Below are 22158 nucleotides of genomic sequence, written 5' to 3'. Positions count from 1 at the left end.
TAAGAGCTCTGTCCAATATTTTATATAGCTCTTGTATTGGATATCACTAGAATAGGTGTGCAAGTGTTCAGAATGTTCTGGTTGATCAGAGTATTTGTTGATTTGTAGGTCCAAATGACAAGTTGTTATTGCCTTATCCATTATTATTGTCTCATCAACTTCTATTCATTCATATTCTTACCTTTTCCAAGGAAGTTGTGTTTTCATCAATGTTTAATTTTGTTCGTCAGCAGTAAACCTCAATGGTTTTCCATAAATCTTTGCAGAATAATGATGCATGGACCAAGAAAGCACCCATAAAACTTAAACAATAATTAGTTTTCATTATCTTCATCTTTCAGTGAACTATACGTTAATCTTATTGATGTAATACAAGCAAGAGGTGCATATCAATGAAGCTATACAACTTGGTGCGAATCCTTCCAAAGTAGGAACGCTCTACCGTGGCAGAAGTGCAATATGTGAGCTTCTGAGAGTCATTTTAGCTGCACATAGTTTTGCTTTTGCACAATTTGCAACCAGGATACCAATGCCGTCTTTTACACTGCACAATACTGGCTTGGCTGAATTCTAATAGGCTCTACTCGATTTTGTTTGGGGTGTTTAGTTTTCCACTTCAAGCAATGGTGAGCTGAGTAGGTACAGTGTAGTGGAGATGCAGAGGCTCTACTTTGGACACTGATGAATATTGTACTTTAAACATTTACAGATGAAAAACATTGGGGAAGGATAACACAACACAAAAACATGCAGGAAAGTTAGTTTCTTGTTGTGATTTTTGTTCAATATGACAACAAGGCACAACACAACAATTTGTGACATGAATGAACACAGAAAGTGAACAGGCCAAGGGAGTGCGCAGCCCTCAGGTTGGTGGCTACTAATCAATTCACAGATAGTTCTGTGTTCTAATTTAAGGGTTAGCCTGGTGCCGGTGGAAGCAAGAGGAACTAAAATATGTCAAGACGAATGGCTACTTACACATATAACCCTATTGGGAGAGCCAATGGAGGAGCTTGGAGGAGAGATAGAGGTCTCTGACAGGCGTCTGTGCTGTGAGGTATAAAGAAAGAAAAGCACATAACATTGAGAAACCCACTGTTTCAGTTCTAACCCAAAAAATAGAAAATTTAATATCTGTCTCACCTTGTGCCTCCTCTCTGCTCTTGCTGCCTGCTTGCATAATGGGTGCCACACCTCACAACCTGAAGAGGATTAAAGGACAGAGATCAGATTGAGGGCTAAGATTTTACATATTAATCTGTTTGTTTACCCAAACCATAGTGTGCTTGTGAAGTGAAGTTTCACCTGTCAGATACATTTCCTCTCCCTCCTTGAACATCATGTTACAGCGAGCACAGCGAGCACACGTTGGATGGTAGTGCTTCCCTCCAGCCTGAATGAGAAGAGAAGAATAAACATTACCAACAGATTGAGGGAGAATCTACAAACTGCATACCCATCTTGAAGGGGATGTAATGGAAAATTGACTTCTTAATAGGTTGTACACAATTAGATGGTTAACTGAATGGCCTGCCTACCCATCAAATGGGAAATTAAGCAACCAAGTAAATATTTTGTTATCTGCTTTATTTCTGCAAATGTGTCCGCCGTTTTCAAGCCTGCCACTGGACTACATAGAATCATTATCATGTCAAAGTCAAAAAAGGTTTAGCAGAGCAGCAATAATAGCACGGGTCTTAGCTGACAGTGTTACAAATGTTAGCTTATAAGCAGCACATACTCAAGTGTTTGGCTAAATTGTCAACATGGTGCCAGAGTATTTGTGTTTGGCGATCTCTCTGCTGCATGTGCCACAAACACGCCACCGCAACACTAATTAAAAAAGTGTAATTCGGTGGCTTTTGATGACTGCCTCCACAAGTGAAAACAGAATTTCATCTTTATGTGTGCCAGAGTGTCATTTAGCTTTTTGTGTACTTGTGTTTTGGCAGAAGAATGTCAGAGATGTTTTATTCAAGTTGAACCAAAGAGGACAAAACAATTGTCTTGTAAATTTGACACACCACAGAGAAGAGAAAAGAAATAATCAACACCTATGTAAAATAAGGCTCTGAAATAATGAAAAATAAGGCTCTCCCTCAATTTGCCGGTTTGTATTGGTGTGGCTAAACACGCTATAGACAGCCCTTCACCTCTCAATCAAATACTGTACATTCGCTCTTGCTATGTGTTTGTAGTAGTAGCTACTGGCTAAATAGCATGCTGCTGTGGTTATGGTTATTGAACAGTTAACTTTACCATGTCTCTGTTATGCGGGGAGACCCACACACAACAACACCGAGTGAGGCGTTGACGCATTAAACGAACCCACTGCGTTCTAGCGAGCTCCTTTGATCGTTAGCTCGCGGGCTAGTGGACGTATGCTAAGCTACCTTAACTAACTACATCCAGCGAACAGCCACAGACGGTGCTCGTTAGTTATATAGTGGGTTGGGGGGGCTCATGCCAGAAAGCATATGCCCCAGCCCGTTGTCATCACGGGGTTTTATCTAAACAATTCAGTTCTAAATTGTTCTCAGTCTTTGCACGTTTTCAGCACTTACCTTCAAACATATTTAATGTATTTAGAAACAAAACTTGACAGTGACAGTGACAGTTTGATTTAACTTTAAGACTACTGGGAACTGTGAAAAATTGTGAGGCGATTCTCATTTAAGGTCTCCTTTAGGCAAGTCATCTGTTTAACACATGATCACAATGGCCTCATAGTTCATCAAGTCGTGATGAGACATCATCATAAGATAGCCTGTACTTGATGGAATCACATGCAAGCCCACTCCTGTTCTCTTCTCTGCCAAAATTAGCAAATTTCCCTGTGGGCCAGTCATAAGAAGATGTGCAGAAGGGAGTGTGGAGAATGCACTGTGTTTGTATGTGTGCATGCGTGTGTGCGTGCGTGCGTGCATGTGTGTGTTTCATAGACAAGGAAAGAAGAATGTGATCATGCAAGTGAACGGCACAAGAGTGTCAAAACATGTACACAAAGATCACTTCATTTAATCCAGTCTCGTCCGAAACCCAGAAGTTTCACACGTGTGCCTGGAGAACTGACGTCTGAGGCGTGCCCCCAAACCATCAACTCTACCTTTCTGACACACCATCAGGGAATTGCTATTTATAGACACACATGTATGGTATGTGCCGAAGAGACCAGTTTCATCTTCACACAGCGAGACTCTGAGCAGTTATTTTGTTAAGACAATCATTGAGTTTAGATACAGACATCAACAGATAGTTTTCTCGTTTTTAACAAAACGTGTTCTATATGGCGTGTAGGAAATCATGCATCTATAATAACTGTATGATATCCAAGAACTCTTTTTGCACAATATATTTGTAACCTGTTGATTGTATCGACGATTCATCAGCAATTTCCCGCCCACCCGTTCCGTTTTGGGTTACTCCGAAGGGAAAGACAAGAGGGATGCATTTCTGTCTTATGATTTCCAAGCATAAGTTTAGCCTCTGTGGTCATATGGTGTTTGTACAACTGCTGCTACACGCTGTAATAAGGGCTGCATTGTCTGAGGAATTAAGAGGCTGCTCCTAAATTAATATAAAACTGATATTCTGACAAGCGGTAAAACTTAACAACAGAAGAGGCAATGTCTTAATATTCTCTATCGTCGTATGTATAAAAGCAGCAAAGAAAGAGAGAGGGTGGGAGTGGGAGATCACCGATAAACGCTGACATCTCTCTGTGTCTATAAATAACTCAGAGAGGAACAAAGCACTTTACACCAAGTCTTGATGAGCAAAGGAGCACAGGGACAACAAGACACTGTGCATGTGTGTCTGTGTGTGCAGGTTGCATCCCACTGCCATAAAACCATCCAAAGGTATTTAATCTATCTCTGCTAGTCTCTTTTATTAGTTCCAATCCAACTCTCATAATGTTCCATTATTTTTTTAATCCATTTACTTTTTTCACTCCTCTCCTGTCTTCCCCTTCTCCTGTCTTTTTTAACCTTCCTGTCCCTTTTCTATGCAATTGTCCACAAAAGTGTCTATTCTTTAAACTCATTACTTTTCATTCAACTTATTTCTGTCTCCTTCAGGCCAGTCTCTTCCCGCAATACGTTATTATTGTGCTATTTTGCCAATAATAAGGATAATATAATACCATAGCACTTATGCCATAATCAATAAAGAAAAAAGAAAAAAAATCATCATCTGCAGTATCTAAGTGCAGAGTAAAAAACTTATAAACTATAAACCGTCTTCTTGCACATGAATCATACAAAATGTAAAAAGGAATTGTGTGTATTATGAAAAAAAAATTAATATTTGAACAATAGTCCCATTACTTGTTGATATGTGAAGTCAGTGTTTCTTTTGAGAGCAAAGAAAACGATTCACTAATAAATATTCTATGAAATTACAACACAAATGACAGTTATTAGATAGATTTAGCATTGGAAATGTGGGTCTATCTTGCCATACTTATCAATGTTACATGAGTATGTTTCATATTGAAAAATCTTGAAAGGTAATTGTACACATGTATCCATTGAGGAATGAAATGGAAGGGTTAAAAAAGGTATCCTATTTGTGTTTCTCTCCTTTCTTTGTTTTTAATGAAAAATAAAAACAATTATAATTACATATTTACACAAAACTCATGATGTTATCAATGCATTGCCTTTGGCTTGGTTTATTAAAAACAAACAACATTCTAGCCTGACATTATACCCCTACAGTGTATGTTCTACTAAAGTAGACTACTAAAATATTAGTAATTAGAGTAAAGATGAATCGGTATGAAAATTTCACGATTATAGGGACTTAATTATCATGCTTATCAGTGTTATCATGATAAAGAGAAAAGTCAGGGGAAAAAACAAAAAAATAAAGATATATTGCAACTTTAATGCATCCATTCATTTTCCATACTGCTTGTTCTCGTTATGTTTCATGAGTAATTGCCCCCTATATCAGCTGACTTTGGGTGAGAGCGGTAGGGTACACTTTGAACTGGCCAGCAGCCAGTCACAGATCAAATAATCAGTGAGCCGGTTATTTGGACTGGATAACAGCATTCGCACTTGCACACACACACACCTATGTACAATTTACAGTCTTCAATTAACCTGACATGCATGTTTTTGCCTTCAGAGAAAACCCACACACGCACGGGGAGAACATGCAAACTCTGCACAGGAAGGCCGAGATTTAAACTCTGACTGGGAGTCAGATATACTACCCACTATGTACTTTTTTGCACATTGTAAACAGCAACAACCAAAATGAATACCACATAGTTTACTAAAAACTACTTGCACGACAGTGATAGTCATCAGGGGGTTGAAAGAGTCGTCGCAGAGACTTTTTTTCTTGCATTCTCTCCATTGGTGATGATTGTCTTCAATTATATCTGCAGCCTACCGAGCTGCCCTAATCTTCTTTGTAAGTGACAAACTATCACCGTCACTTGGACAGCCTTCCGCCATGTTTTGTAGCACTTTAAGATACGCGTCTGAAATGACTCCCTCTTCTTTTTCTTCATCGTCTTCTACAGTTTGTGTCTAATTCTTTCTTTCTTCTTTCTTGTTTGCTGTGGCGGTACGCCAAATGGGAGAAGCCAAAAGACAACTATTACTCACAAACCGTAATAAAGATCATTAAAATTTTAAAGGTTATTGGTTAACCGTAAACTGCCTTATCCCTAAATAGAGTGTATGTTCAACTCCTGCAGATGATTTTGTTTCGGTTTGGTTGAGCATGTCAAAATGTTTATCACTCTCCAATCGTAAGTCGCACACTCCCAGAGCACAGCGGGGCTTAAACAGAGCCAAGGATGAAATGCGACTGCTCAATTGTGATAAGGCTGCTTATGCTCAGTTAGCATAGTCATCTCATATTTGAGTATTTCTCAATTACTGCACACATCCGCCGAGCTAAATCTCTGTAAGCATTGTGCCACTGCTGAAAGTGTTTTCGGTTCTCACCTCCAAAACCCTTCCACTTATATATCTGCTGCAGCCCTCACATTTCACCCCATACTGGGCATGGTAGTCTGCCTCGCAGTATGGAACGCCATCCCTGCAACAGAGTATACTGTACATCAAAAAGCTGTTATTTGTTTGATGTCTCAAAAGACTGAGAGAATCAAACAGTACAGAGGAATCTCAAAAGTCACATTCAATTCATTCTAGGATCTTTCATTTGTCCAATTTTTTTTGACTATTTTCAGGGAATAATGAAAATAGAAATCATCTGTTAGGGTCGAACTGTTGCCATTATAAAACCTTTACTAAATGATATATGCAATGTTATCGGTAACATTGTAATTTTTAACTGTAACTGCAGGTGTAAAAACAAATGAATAAATATTAACCACTCACAATCCCATTTCAATTGACGACACATCACAAATTCAACTTTCTAACATTTTTCTTTTCACTTATGTGACAGGCTTCAGTCACAATAATAAAAATTTAACTATGCAATGTTAAATGCTTAACTTTGAAAAGAAATGGGGAATCTATAATGTCATTGAAAACATGTGTGCTTATTTTGCAAAATGCTGCAAACCACAAAAAGTTCACGAAATAGCAAATCACTTGCCCAGAGTTAATTATTAGATGCTTGGAGACTTTTTAACTTTTGCCGAATTCCGACTTTTATGACTCACTCCACAGTATTTTGATTCATGTTCTTCTTTTCATGCTCACTTGCTGATGTACTCTCCGGTGAGGACCATGTTGCACGTTTGACATCTGAAGCAGCTGACATGCCACTGCTTCTCCAGCGCCAAGAGAGACTGACCTTGCTTGATCTCTGCTCTACATCCGGCACAGTCTGGACAAAAAGTGCAAGAAGAAAACAGAGTAGAGAGAATTGGGGAATTGGGAATTGAGCAGCGCAACAAAAAGAAAATAAGAAATTGATGAAAGAATAGGTGAAGGAAGCACAGTTAAGGTGTAATCTTATGTCCTTTAAGGCCAAAGGCCAGTTACACATACACAGATAATCAGGCAGAATATGAGCCCCTTCCGATCAAAGTCAGAAAATAGCGACGTGACAAGTGACCGCCATCTTGGTGGAATTAAAAAAACAAAAAACAAAAAAAACAATGACTTAATGAGCACTTCAAAGGCCTCTTGTTAGGCCCAAACTGCTCTCCTCACGTATAAAGTTCAATGTTTGCATGTTTCCGTGTTCGTGAGTAATGCTTACACTATTTAAGATAAGTTTTTGGGGCAAATGACGCAATTTGAAACGTCACAGTAAATTTTGACGAGTTGACTTTGGGAACACCTTGGTAGGGGGATCACTGAGTATCAGACGAAGCCAAAGGATTGATTGGAGCTGTGGACATCCGTGCGAGGACGGTGAAGAAAGTGTGGCCTTTCTGAGTGAGTACTGGCAATCCTCGACAGTTTATTACTGTATATTTATTGAGATTCATGACAACTGTAAATATCCAAAAGTCGTGCATCATTGAGTTTTTAGGCCATAACATAGAAACCAGTGATTTTGCAAGCAGACGCAATGGCATATACCTGTACATCCAATTGCTCTGGCCTATGGGCGAGTTAAATAAAACAAATGTCTTCCCTTAAATTATCGGAGTGATTGATTTGTTTTCTGTATTTTCCTCTTCCACTAACTTGGTGAAACCCTCTTTTAAATACAGGATTCAACATATACGGTCACGTCCCTCTCTGGTGCTGACTCCTTTCTGGCTTCAGCTTTGGCGCTGCCACGAACATCCATGCGGCACCACAAGCTCGGCTATCAGATGGCTCCTTCCGCGAAAATCATCGTCTCAGTGGAGGGTTCTGGACTTCCCCACTGCGTCTACCGAGGCTCCCACCATGGCTCCCACAGTGTCCTGTCTCTTTGGTTGACCGCGGCATGGACACCGGCTTCCGCACTTCACGCTCAAACACATTTTTACTGTTTTTTTGTTTTTTTATTGTTTGTCTGTTTGTGTAAAGCGTCTTTGAGTATCCTGAAAAGCACTATATATGTCTGATGCATTATTCAAGCTGTCTGGATGTTTCATGTTCAAAATCAAAGAAACAAGAATCCTGGCTGCATTGTTGTTCTCGCTATCCCTAATGAAGTGACCAACCCTTTCAGATACAAATGGCTTGCTACTTGAAGAAACCACAAAAGAAGGAAAGAAAACAAGAGAATGTTGTGTAAAAGTAGTTTGCTTTGCTGGAAGATGTTAGTAAAATGTCAGTGATTGTGTAGTCTTGTAGTTTTGACAAAAACTAGTACTAGTGAATGAATTAAATGTGGTTCTTAAACTGGGTTCAATCGAACCCTAGGGCTTCAGGGAAGTCGATACACAGACACTTCTTATTGATAAGAAAGCCTTTGAGATACTCATACAATGAATCTTCACGAACAATCCTTTTTGAGGATGGCACACATAAAAAGGAAGAAAAGGAACAGAATTTGTTGTAAAATTTTACTGTATGTGACACCTGCCAAGGTGTTGTATGTGGCACCTGCCAAGGTGTTGCATATATTTTTTAACTTAGTCACATAGATTTGCAGTAAATCTTCATTGTTTTTTGTGTGAAATTCATTTGTTTCTTGGTTTTGTTCTTTGACACAGTGATTTTGCATGTAACTGATGTTTACTTCCCTTTGGTAAATGGACTGCACTTATGTAGTGCTTTACCTACACCATCACAGTGCCCAAAGCACTTGACAAGGGCTCACATTCACCCACATTCATACACCAATGGGCGGGTGGTACCATGTAAGGCGCTTCCAGGCCCAGTGGGAGCAAATTAGGGTTCAGTGTCTTGCCCAAGCACACTTGGACATGCGGACAGTCGTAGCCGGGATTTGAACCAGAGACCCTTCGGTCACTGGACAACCTGCTCTACCTACTGAGCCACAGCCACGCATTTTGTGCACTAATAAAATCTACCTCTCCATCCATTCATTTTCTATACTTATAGTTAAGGGTGAGCTAGGTCCTTTCCCACCTTACTTTGGGCAAGAGGCTGTACACCCTGAACTGGTCGGTCACCAGCCAAAAGCAGAGGAAATATGTCTTGAGTTTGAAAAAAACCCATACATTTTACTTTCCCAGTTATAAAGGTTACAGTGGTGGTGTTTGTGACCAGATTTTCTATAGACAATATCACACAAACGTATTCTCCAAAAAGACCATTTTTTTCTGCCACAAAAAATATCTATTTCTCCAGAACCCATCATCTGATTTTCAAAATTCTTGGTGCATTGTCCTTAGGTTGGAGTGTCCATTCCAACCTGATTGCACTTTGACAGTGTCATTTTTAGGAAATCTTGTCACATTGCAACACAAAAGGCCTGAAAAGGGTATCTCAAAAGTATTATCCGGACCAATTATTGTGAGGGGTGTGTTAGGTGATTTTTCTTCCCCGATCTGGTCGAAAAATGGTCAGGACTTACAATCATAAATGTTAAACCTGTTCAATCTGTACAATTGCAACTCCTTATACGTATGTGTGGTCAACACAAAGTTCAGCCGAGCCAGGGACTCTATGACTGTGACGTGAAATGGAACCATAGCCAATTAGGAAACAGCCTAAAGCCTGCGCTGTTCTCGGACACAAATAACAGCCCTGTAGCACCATGCTGCCTCTCATAGGTCGGTCTTGGTAGTTCAATAAAGCACACGCATGCTAATTTTTTACTCGTCATATGTCGGGTCGCTCGCAATATAAGAATGGGTTAAAATGGTAAAAATTGGTTTCTGTGTCCCTTATTTAACATGTAACAAAACAGTATGTGTGTGTGTGTGTGTGTGTGTGCGTGTGTGTGTGTGCATGTGTGTGTGTGTGTGTGCATGCGTATACCCCACTTAAACTGGCTAGTTTTCTACCAGTCTGCAGCAGCCCACCTAATCAACAGCTGTGCAAATTTGCTAAAATCATAACCTCAGCTGCCTCTTCTCACAACTATAAAAATGCTCAACTTGATTTAAAGTCAGAGGAAATCAAGCCAAAAACAAAAGCTGCATCATCCCCAAAAGTATTATGTCACTCACCTGCTGTCACGATTACTTTGCATAAAAGCACACGGTATGGTGTTGTTGCGAACAGGGCTAGGCGATTAAATGATCACGATTAGTGATCGTGATAAATTTCACAGCAGTCACTCCTGTCATCGTCATTATTCAGGCGGATTGGAACATGGCAAAATTAGCTAATCTGTATTGTTATTAAAGATTATCCACATTTCAATTGAATTGCCTCTTATTGTCATTGTAGAACAGAATGCACAATGACATTTATGAGTAACTCTCCTGCAAGACGCCTTGAACGTAGCAATAATGCTAACAGGGTATGTACCATCGTAACTGGAAAATTATCATGTTCACAATCCAAGGTGTCTTCATTATCCCTGAGGGGGCAGTTTGTTTATTTTGTACATTCAAATACTCAAAAGTACTTTAAAAAAAAAAAAAAAAAAAATACTCAGGACTGTAAACTAGTGCGCTGTTGTGTTATATTTTTCAACATCCGTTGCACTGTTGAATGAAAACTGTTTTTATATTTTTCTATATTTATTTGATTTAAATTGGCTTGTTATTTGCTTTGTAAGGTAATATAATGTTGGGTTTACTGTTTTAAATATTGACCATGAGGAGTGTTGTTGTGAGCAAAAGGCATTTGTTCAGAGTATTCAGGCCTGCTAATTTTTATATTGTTAAATGTTTTGTGTATTGTGTTATATTTTAACTTTAAAAATATGTAATTGGTATTGGGCGGCACGGTGGTCGACTGGTTAGAGCTTCAGCCTCACAGTTCTGAGCATCCGGGTTCAATCCCCGGCCCCGCCTGTGTGGAGTTTGCATGTTCTCCCCGTGCCTGCGTGGGTTTTCTCCGGGCACTCCGGTTTCCTCCCACTTCCCAAAAACATGCATTAATTGTTGATTCTAAATTGCCCGTAGGTGTGAATGTATGTGCGAATGGTTGTTTGTTTGTATGTGTCTTGCAATTGGCTGGCAACCAGTTCAGGGTGTACCCCGCCTCCTGCCCGATGATAGCTGGGATAGGCTCCAGCACGCCCGCGACCCTAGTGAGGAGAAGCGGCTCAGAAAATGGATGGATGGATAATTGGTATTGTTATTAAAGATGATTCACATTTGCAAGTAGCAATAATGTTAACACCCTATGTAGCATCATAACTTAAAAATTATAGTGTTTTCATTTTAAGGCATTTTCATTATCCGAATGAGGCAATTTGTTTTATTTTGGGTCTTGCATACCTGAAAAACACTCAGTCAAGACTGTAAACTAGTTCACCGTGTTATGTTGTATTTTACAAATTTTTTTGTACTGTTGGATCAAAATGGTTGTAATATTTTTCAACGTTACAATAAACAATACAAAAAAATGGTGATAATAATATGATATGAAAAAATATATCACCCAGCCCTAATTGAGAACATCATTAACAGGACAATTTTGATAATGAGGGTACACTACACATGATGCATGGCTTCTGAGTATTATGATACAGTACTAAGGAAAAGTCAGTTTGTTTCCATTAGGAAAAGGCTTTCTGGGAAATCTTTTCAGATATGATCTACTCGCCATGAAATCTATGCACGCTAGCAAAGAGACTGCTTCACTCCGCAAACTGTCAGCCAAGACAAACTGTACTTTACTGTGAAACATTGCTGCACATCCAGTCTGTTTGCTGGTGGAAAACAAAATATTGGAACTGTCATTCAGTGGTGATAGGACTAGATCCACAGAGCCAAGACTTTGTTTCCCGTCTGTAAGTGTACACAACCAGTTTTCTACTGAGTCATGACACAGTTGCTTCTTATGATGATGGTTGGAAATCTCTGCTGTTATTGTGGAACTATTTATAAGTTGCAAGGCGTAATGTACAATTATATAGACAGTGTATAATACACGGCACGGTGGCTGACTGGTTAGAGCGTCCAGGAAACCGGAGTGCCCGGAGAAAACCCACGCAGGCATGCGGAGAAATTGCAAACTCCACACAGGCGGGGCCGGGGTTTGAACCCTGGTCCTCAGAACTGTGAGGCAGACGCTCTAACCAGTCTCCCACTGTTCCACATATTCTAAAATAATAACTTTAATAATAAGAATAACTTCAAACAAAATATTTGGTCCATGTTGATATGTCAAATATTGCCACAAACCCAATAATGTACATGTGATCCAAATAAATAATATGTACTGTGTTTTAAGGAGCTACAAAATCTGCAATGGAAAGACAACTACAAATTCAATGTATCCCCTGATTGGACAATAATCCGACCACAGTTATATAATAAATAAAGATACTAAGTCATACTACCTCTCGTGTGCTCTAAGCATGCATTTGCATACTTACAAACCACACCCATGTCACAAAGCTGCAGTGGAACAGGCTGTATAAAAAAGAGAGGATTACATTTCAAGATTGCCCTCTGAGCACCATCACACACTCTAATAGTGATGAACACGCATCTGGGGAGCCATTTGGATTTTGTTCTCATGAATGGGACATTCTGGGTAGGACAATAACTTAGTCCTGCTCCACCATCTTTTGTTACTGCACAGTCGGTGAGCAGTAGCCAACATTTCATGCACCACACAAATTATTCCCTATTAATCGCTAGTGCGTTGTTCTGTTGTCATAGTTTTCATTTTCCAACCTTCAACGGGTTAGGGTATACGAGCACACTACCTGTGTGTGCAAACACAATACAGTGTATTCACTTCATTTGTGATACTAGTTGTATGTATTATGTATTTTTGCTAAAGTGGAAATACTGACATCAGATTGTATCTGAGCCCATTCTCGCAAGAATTTAACATACGACAAAAAGGACACCAACACTAGTTACAAATAGTGGCATCCGCTACAATAAATGCCTACCTACCTCGAATTGAACACCGCACCGCAAATAAACACCTCCCCTTTTCAACTCAGGAAAACAAACAAACAGCTGATCCCACAAGATGACTGTAATTACCTTTACTATGATAGTTACCATCATGTGTCACAGTACAAGCATAGCATCTGTAATTCTTAGACCCTGTAAAGGGATTTCTGTTTATTTTTTCCAAATACATGAAACAAGTTAGCGGCATGGTGACCGAATGGTTAGAGCGTCAGCCTCACAGTTCTGAGGACCAGGGTTCAATCCCCGGTCAAGCATGTGTGGAGTTTGCATGTTCTCCCCGTGCCTGTGTGGGTTTTCTCCGGGCACTCAGGTTTTCTCCCACATCCCAAAAACATGCACCTTAATTGAAAAACTCTAAATTGCCCGTAGGTGCGAATAGTTGTTTTTTGTATGTGCCCTGCGATTGGCTGGCAACCAGTTCAGGGTGTACCCCGCCTCCTGCCCGATGATAGCTGGGATAGGCTCCAGCACGCCCGCGACCCTAGTGATTAGAAGCGGCTCAGAAAATGGGTGGATGGATAAAATATGTTTGAAGATAAGTGCTGAAAACATGCAAAGACTGAGAACAATTATTACTGAATTGTTTAGATATAGCGTTTCAACCGTTTTTCACCATTTTGGTTGCCCAGATTTTTTGGGTGGAGGTAAAACCAAGCCCAAGTATGCAATTGGGCTTTCTGGCATGAGTCAGGCCTCTCCCACTATATACTGTCAGTACTGAGCCCCTTCATTCCATCAGTAGCTGTGTTGCGCATTTGCTAATTACTTCAAAATAACAACTTCTTCATTTCTAACAATGCAGAGTGCAGTCAGCCATGTCTTTGTTGTGTAGACCCCGACGTGGCACATGGAGCAAGGCAATGGCCAATTGGGCGGTCTACGAGCCCACTAGCGGTTAGTAGCTAGTAATCACTAGCGGGCTCACGGACTGCCGTTGGTGCTGTCCAATATGCCATCGCTCGCTGCGGGGGTCCAGGTAACAGAGACTCTTCAGGGAAGGTTAACTGTTTATTAGGTTTGCTAGCCCACAAGCTAAAGAGCTAATGAGCTAACGAGCTATCATGTTACAGAGACGGTGAGCTCGCTAGACCGGTGGCGGAGTTGTCCAATTCACCATCGCCTCCCTTGTTGTTGTTGCGTATGGGTCCACATAACAGAGATACTTCAGGGAATGTTCACTGTTTATTAAACACAGCGGCACACATTATTCAGCATGTGGATCACACTGCAGACATTTGAGCACATAGTGTACAAACGTATTTCATTGACAGGTAAAATTCAAGCCAGCACCATCTGAGAACTGGGAGGATAGCTCTATTTTTCACAATTTTGGAGCCTCATTTTATGTACTTGCTGATTTTTTTTAAAAATTAATTCATTCAAATTTGGCAGGCTTGTTAACAACACTCTTCTGAGTGATGTGTCAAATTCATAAGGCATTTATTTACACTTTACAGGGCCTTTAAGGTTACAGTGGAGTTTGAAGGGCAAGTGCTGCATTATGGGGGAGAAGCTGTTAAAAATAAGAATTTGAAAAAATGAAAGCAATACATCAGGGAGGTTGACAAGAAGACAGCATGCCTAATTGTAGAAGAGGGCTTTAATAGAAAAGCCCTGAATCATATGTAAATAGAACTGACCGAAACAAGATGAAAAGAAAAGAGAAAACCCACCCCAACAGCGGGAATACTGTACACGCAAAACTCTACCTGAGCCGAGACCAATACTGGAACCCGGCACCTCTTGACCGTGATTCAGACATGCTAACCATGCTGTCCAATAATTTATTTATATATCTTTTTACATTAGAAAACAGTCGGGGGGTGCGTGGGCTTAAAAATCTTGCACAGGAACAGTGATGCTTACATGAAATTCAGCGCTTACATTTTCAAATTCAGACAGCAACATCATACTTGCATTTAAGTAATAAACATATTGCTACTCTTGATGTTTAGTGTTGGCAGTGACAAATGAATGATGAATGTGTTAAGCTGCATCATTCTCACTGGGCAGAATGATCTGACAGAAGCTTGATTAGCTATATGTGCTAAGCGGGCTAATGGACACAACGAATTAGAGTTTGCGATCTGCTGATCGAAACAGAAGGGAGAAAGCAAGGCAGATGCCGGACTTACGGCTGGGCCCGTGGATTTTGATAGGTTCATTTGGCTTGACCACTGAGCGAGAGCACTGCTGGCACACGCACTCCTTTCCACTGAATGTCACTCTGTCTCCAATCGGAAAAGGTTTACTGTGGAGGTGTAAACAGACAGAGAATTACAACACTAGTACTGTTCATGATTGGGTCTAGAAATAGGCCTATACCTAGAAATAGCAAAAGACTGCTGACAGGAACACCTGCGAAGAAACACTTAATTAAGTATAATGAATATAAAAATACATTCTTAAACATAAATGATAAAATAAAAAATAATAGGAAGTTGATTTTTTTACTGTATTTAAACAGCTCATGGAGAGAGGTTGGAATGAGTCTCTAAAATATAATACAAGGGCTGGAAGTATAAACTATTAGTAGTACTATTACATGTTGCACCATGTGATTTTTCAATGTCAAAAATGATACGGTACCAGTATTTATCCATCCATCCATTTTCTGAGCCGCTTCTCCTCACTAGGGTCGCGGGCGTTCTGGAGCCTATCCCAGCTATCATCAGGCAGGAGACGGGGTGCACCCTAAACTGGTTGCCAGCCAATCGCAGGGCACATAGAAACAAACAACCATTCGCACTCACATTCACACCTTCGGGCAATTTAGAGTTGTCAATTAACCTACCACGCATGTTTTTTTGGGGATGTGGGAGGAAATCGGAGTGCCCGGAGGAAACCCACGCAGGCACGGGGAGAACATGCAAACTCCACACAGGCGGGGCTGGGTATTGAACCCTGGTCCGCAGAACTGTGAGGCAGACGCTCTAACCAGTCGGCCACCGTGCCGTCTACCAGTATTTATAAAACAAAAAACTTACGGGACAGCTCTCCTACTTTTGTGTCTTAAAGGACAGTGCACACTAAAGGTGGACATGGCTGGCAAGTAGGAAACGCCTTAAGTGGGAGGCTTCTGCGTTTGTGCGGGAGGGAAAAAAAATGAATTCTTGAGTTTCTGCAGACTCACCACTCCTCACAGAGAAACAAGACACACAAAGCTTCATATGGCAGATTATGACACATTTCAAACACTTCACTTCTTTTTTTTTAAAGGGACTGATTGATTTACCCATGACTGGGGAGTATGTATAAATGAATGGTCAAGCTAAAAGGCTTAGAGAAGGCTGTTTAAATGACATGGACAGCAATAATCCTTTTACTGTGACGCCAAGGCTTGGAAATGGCGTAAAGAACCAGAAGGAGTCACCCGCAGAGCAGCAGCCGACGTTGTGTTTGTTATAGACCCCGAAGCAGATTTGCTCCCTCTACCCTACAGTGTGTTTCAGCCCCCATTTCTCTTAGGTGCACCTGTCCCCAATTTACCTTAACATAAATGGAGCACACACTTTTGCCCAGCCTTCCAAGGCTGATTGAAACTGCAGTGACAGCTGTACAATTCAAGCCGCTGTATTTTGCTCTGCAATTGATCTTTGCACACATACCACCTCGCTGCAATCGGAAACTGTGACCCCTGATGTTATTTCTATGAAACAATGTTTTGAGGCACCACATAGGATTTAACTGAACCACAAACAACATGACGTGGTTGTCAAGGATGAAGCAGATTTCCCTGGCCAATGTAGCTAAATTATAATATTACAAAAAGAGTTAACACATTCACTGCCATTGACGGCTTTAGAAGTCAAATATCCATGTTAACTGACTGGAATGAGTTAAGGGGTGAGAACACAGGAGGAGGGTCAATATTTGCGACTTTGTTGGCAACGATAGATTCATTGACTGCACTCTTAGACATATGAAATGATACTTTTAGTTAAGTTTTTTGTAACACTAATTTATACACAGTATATAAAGCATATACTGTATTAGTGTGACTTGGCGGCGGCCACCTGGATCTCGCTTGGTACCCATCCATCCATTCATTTTCTTTACCGCTTATCCTCACTAGGGTCACGGGTGTGCTGGAGCCTATCCCAACTATCTTCGCGAGGTGGAGTACACCCTGAACTGGTCGCCAGCCAATCGCATGGCACATATAAAAAAACAATCATTTGCAATCACATTCACACCTACGGGCAATTTTTAGAGTCTTCAATCAACCTACCATGCATGTTTTTGGGAAGTGGGAGGAAACCGAAGTGCTCGGGGAAAACCCACGCAGGCACGGGGAGAAACCGCAAACTCCACACAGGCAGGACCGGGATTTGAACCCCGGTCCTCTGAACTGTGAGGCAAACTTGCTAACCAGTCGTCTACCGCGTCGCCCGGTTAATACCCATAAATGTAAATTTTGTTGCGAAAAGTCATTTGCTACAAAGTATATAATGCATATACTGTATTAGTACGGCTTGGCGGCGGCCACCTGAATCTCACTTGGTACCCATAAATGTAAATTTTGTTGCAAAAAGTCACGTGATACAACAGCATTTTTGATTGGACGTTACATGATACACCTGTAATTCAAATTTTGTTTAGTCACTCATGAGCATTACATGGTATGCGGCTGGCTTTAGTCAATATACTGTCGCAACTGTGATCTTGTGTGTGTTGGTGAGTGTGTGCACACATACCTGCAAACACTGCAGACAAAGCACTTGGGGTGGTAAGTCCGTCCCAGAGCAGAGACCACCTCGCCCGTGATGAAACTGTTGCAACGGTCGCACCGTGTGCCGTACAGTCGCTGGTAGTCTGCTGTGCAGATGTACTCGCCCTTCTTCTGGAAGAAACCTGACCTCGCCAGATCACAGTTACACACTGTGAAAAGATTAGTGAAAATGTATTGTCATAATGCACATTAAAAACTTTCTCAAAATAGTTTGAAAATCTAGGAAAGTTAACTTTCTGACACTACTGCCACTTCTCATTTTAACTTACATTTAAAAACCCTTTGCAAATGTTGAGAATTTTTTACCATATCACAGTGATTTCATACACTAAAAATAATTCCTTGTGATGTACCGTACACAGATGTTGTTCATATTACCATCTCAAAACTGAGTGCAAATCCTTTGTAAATCCTCCCTTGTTAATAAACATATTTTATAGAGTTTTTTTTGGCCCTTCCCAGATCTCCTTTCTCATTCAATCAATTTTTCTTTCAAAATAGCTGAAAAATGCTTTCTTCATTCTTCAAAAGCTCCTGCACTTACTGGACCCTGAAGTTCCATGCACTTCGATATCTGCTGGTTCAACTCATTCAGACAAAGCACTCTTTCTCACTCTCTCACTTATTCTATTAACGGCAACGCCCCCACAATTTTACAATATAAAAAAAAATAACAATTAGTTGATAATAGAGCAAACATTTTACCAGTTTGGTTTTTCCCAAAGTCACTGATGGTGTAGTGGTACACTCGCCTGACTTTGGTGTGGGCAGCGTGGGTTCAGTTCCCACTCAGTGATGGTGTGAATGTGAGTACGAATGGTTGTCTGTGTCTATGTGTGCCCTGCGACTGACTGGCGACCAGTTCGTGGTGTAGTCAGCCTTTCGCCCGAAGTCCGCTGGGATAGGCTCCGATGCCCTGCGACCCTAACCAGGATAAGCGGTGTTGAAAATGGATGGATGGATGGTTTTGCCCATCCCTAATGCAAATGTGAAGAAGCTGACAAAAAAAACAGACTACAACCTCTCCTCATCAACAATAAATTCAAAGGATGAAGATTGCATTTTGTGTGTGTATGCTTGTGTCTCAAATAAGCGTTGTCTCTAGATAGTGTACCCAAAGCAGTCTCTGCTTTTCAGCATTTGGCCACAGAGCTGTGAATGAATTCCATTGGGGTTAACAGGATAGTAAAAAGGCTTTTTTTTTTTTTTGTAGAGCAGCGGTCAACGTGGTTACTGGTGTATGGTTTCTTCCAATGTCTGTGGTTAACCAACAAAATGAGTTGACAGATGTTATACCCTCTTTCTGGAAAAAAACAAAACAATGTTCGACGTGGCACTAGTGGAGATCACGTGATGTACGTCAAATCCAGACTGACGTATGACAAGACTGTCTCTGTTACGACGCATAATAAAATGGCTGTATCAAACTATCAGTCTTTTATATTGTGAGTATTAAGAACACAGTGATGCTTCTGGTGAACTGGAGCACAGGTCTGAAGAAGATTATAGTGGTTAGTTAAGATGTGAGACAAACTGCATCTCTACCAAGACACCCCACAAAACACCACTGTGATGTAGCTCTATATCAGGTAAAGGAGCATAATTGGACCATAGTTCTCTACTAAAGAACTTTAAAAAGGACCATGATGTGAAGCGATAATAGTGAAACATTCATAATGAAATACGCTAAATTAAATCCACAGAGGTTAACAAGAATGGCAGTCAGTAGACGTCAACCAAGGCAGAAGGTTCTTGGAGCCAGCTTCCCATAGATGTCATATTGTTCTTTTTTAGAGCGAAAACTAGTTGAGACTGAATCAACAGTGCTTCTGCTGATTGCCCGCAAATAATGCACTCCATATTCCTCCAATCCTTCAAGACATGCTTAATCAATCAGATCAATCAGACAGACGGCATAACACTTGGCTTAAGTTTGAAGTATTGCAATGGACACTCAAAATTCTCTACAGTTTACACTTTAAGGGAGGGCCAATAAAGGGTTAAACAAAGAAATTGTAATTCCGCTCACAGTTGTAAATAGCAACAGAAAAAATAAAAATGTCAAATGTTTGGCCTTGGTCACATATTGGCTAAAAAATGTTGGAGTTGACTTCCCGTCCTAAATCTGGCACTTGACAATAGGTGGCACTGAGTTTACAAACAAAGGCACACACACATTTGTAAAGCCCTCAAAGGGGCTCATTTAATCTCAAGATGTTTATGAGAGGAGTGTTAAGTCTTAACGGTGTAATAAAAAAATCAATATCCCCTCACTTAGGAATAAAACAGTCTCAGCAGCAGCAGAAGTTTGGAAACACATACATCCATCTCTGATGTGCTGGCAGAGTGCATTAGCAGAGGTAAGATGATGAAATTTGACAGTGTGTATGGTGAGACGTTATGATGGATCTTCATTATCATGACAGGTCATTGGCATCAAGAGGACTTGGCTGGAAAAGTACAGCGAAAGGGAAGAAAGTGGAAAAACGGGAAAGAAGCTGATAAAAATGCGTTTCAACCACATTTTTAGAGCCACAGCCTTCAAAGTGTCCACACCACATTTTGATCCCATAGAACTAGTGCTCCTACTGAAATCTTAATCACATGCTATCTGATACAGTCATGGAAAAGGGAAATAGGGAAAAATAAATGGCTGGGGTCAAGCAGAAACCTCGTATCTTCAAAACCATCACTTGCCAGGAAAGTAAAAAAACAGGCATGTTGGTTGAGCCATTAACATTGCATCACCAAAGACCGCAAGCCATTTTCAACACTTTAGATTTAGACACAAATTTGTGAATATAATAGACTCACATGGGGACCGACCAATACTATCCATCCATTTTCTGAGCCGCTTAGACTCACAAGGGTCGCGGGCGTGGTGGAGCCTACCCCAACTCTCTTTGGGCAGGAGGCGGGGTACACCCTGAACTGGTTGCCAGCCAATTGCAGGGCACATACAAACAAACAAACAACCATCCGCACTCACATTCACACCTACGTACAATTTAGAGTCTTCAATTAACCTACCATGCACGCGTTTGGGATGTGGGAGGAAACCGGAGTGCCCGAAGAAAACCCACACAGGCACGGGGAGAACATGCAAACTCCACACAGGCGGGGCCGGGGATTTAACCCAGGTCCTCAGAACTGTGAGGCAGACACTCTAACCAGTCGTCCACCGTGCCGCCACCAATAATATCGATTTGTGTAAAAATATGAAATTGAGGACCGTGTGTTTTCATATATGTTCAATAGCAACATCCAAATTAGAAAATGAATATACAATAAAAGTGCTCTTCTTCAAAACCAAAAAAATATTTCAAGTACTCGTCTAAATTCATTCTTTACCCAAAAGCAAAACTTCCAAAGCCTTCCATGTTTTTGCTGCCAGAAGTGTGGTTGCTCCTGCAGAGGCATGGGTTAGGTTGGCTCACAGAAGAAAGGCTTTGGTTACAGCTGCACAACCAGCAGCACGTGGTAGCAACATACGCCCATAAAATCAGTAGTCTAATAAAACCAAAGTAGAAATTGTCGTCTGTTTCACTGTCTTGTGAATGGGCTTCTGAGTTATTCCGTGGCTACCCAAGGGGGACTTGCAGTCTCAATATTTAATAATACATACACAAAAAGACCTAGTGAAGTGAGAAATGCATATTAAAACAATCCGATTTAGCCACAATTGGCTTCCAAAATGAATTTAGCAACACTTAAGACCTCATTGAATTCATTCAATCCCTAAGTGGATTGCTAATGCAGGGAAGTAAAAGATGGGTCTTTTGACTTCATGGTTCTCATTTTTGGCAATCCAACGACTTTGTGAGAGATCATGGGTCTAGTGATTGGAGGTTAACACATAGGCTGTCATCTGCAGCTGTGATCATTAAGAACTACACTGATTAGACACAAACAGGGGGTCCGGGTGATTGGGTATTTATCTTCTGCCAACAGACGCAATTAAAATTCCCATCTCAAGACACGTGAGCCAAGGCTGGAAACCTAAAATAAACCAGACACCTCCCCTCTCTCTCCTTGTGTCTTAGCCTTTAAGTTTCTTCTTCAAAACCATTGTGAGGCTGACCACGAAGCTTCCCATTTATCCACATTAGCACACGAGCCTCTTACATCTACTCATTACATTGTTGTGTCTCTCACTGTTACTGTTATCTAAGCTAATTATGGAGTTGTATATAGTGTTCTGTATGGTAAAAGGTCATCCTTTGTGCAGTCACTTGAACTTATCTTGCTGCATACATACATTTTTTTAGTTCTGCTGTGAAAATTTCAGAGCATTCTACATGATAATGAAGGCAAACTAGGATTAAATGTGGCAGGACAGTGGCAAATTTAAGCAGGGGAGGTATTCTTCCACAGCTGAGCTCCAGGCATTATGCTGTGGGTTCCTCTAACATCCCTGCAGTAAATAACGACGTATTAACAGAAACTATTCTGAAGTCATGCCAAATCACAGGTGGTAGAGAAAATAGTCAGACAGGCGATAGGAGAAAGCTGAAGCCAC

General features: G+C 40.8%; 1 protein-coding gene across 8 annotated transcripts in view; it reads right to left on the bottom strand.

Annotated features, from left to right (window-relative positions):
- Nucleotides 1–22158, bottom strand: part of ablim3 (actin binding LIM protein family, member 3) — a 53624-nt gene that overhangs the window by 11497 nt on the left and 19969 nt on the right. For 4 of the 8 annotated variants that reach the window (XM_061685590.1, XM_061685591.1, XM_061685592.1 and 1 more), the window contains exons 3-9: nt 17605–17788; nt 15043–15158; nt 6699–6825; nt 5973–6066; nt 1309–1396; nt 1147–1205; nt 982–1053 (exon numbers count right to left, since the gene is read on the bottom strand). In XM_061685590.1, coding sequence (XP_061541574.1) covers nt 982–1053; nt 1147–1205; nt 1309–1396; nt 5973–6066; nt 6699–6825; nt 15043–15158; nt 17605–17788 — 740 coding nt within the window. Of the gene's footprint in view, nt 1–981; nt 1206–1308; nt 1397–5972; nt 6067–6698; nt 6826–15042; nt 15159–17604; nt 17789–22158 lie in introns of all 8 variants that reach the window. The other 4 variants (XM_061685586.1, XM_061685587.1, XM_061685588.1 and 1 more) reach the window with 1 other exon arrangement.

The sequence above is a fragment of the Phycodurus eques genome, chromosome 9 (assembly GCF_024500275.1).
Source record: "Phycodurus eques isolate BA_2022a chromosome 9, UOR_Pequ_1.1, whole genome shotgun sequence".
In the NCBI taxonomy this organism is placed as follows: Eukaryota; Metazoa; Chordata; class Actinopteri; order Syngnathiformes; family Syngnathidae; genus Phycodurus; species Phycodurus eques.
The sequence above is the reverse complement of the archived record's forward strand: the minus strand, read 5'-3'. Positions and strand labels throughout refer to the sequence as shown.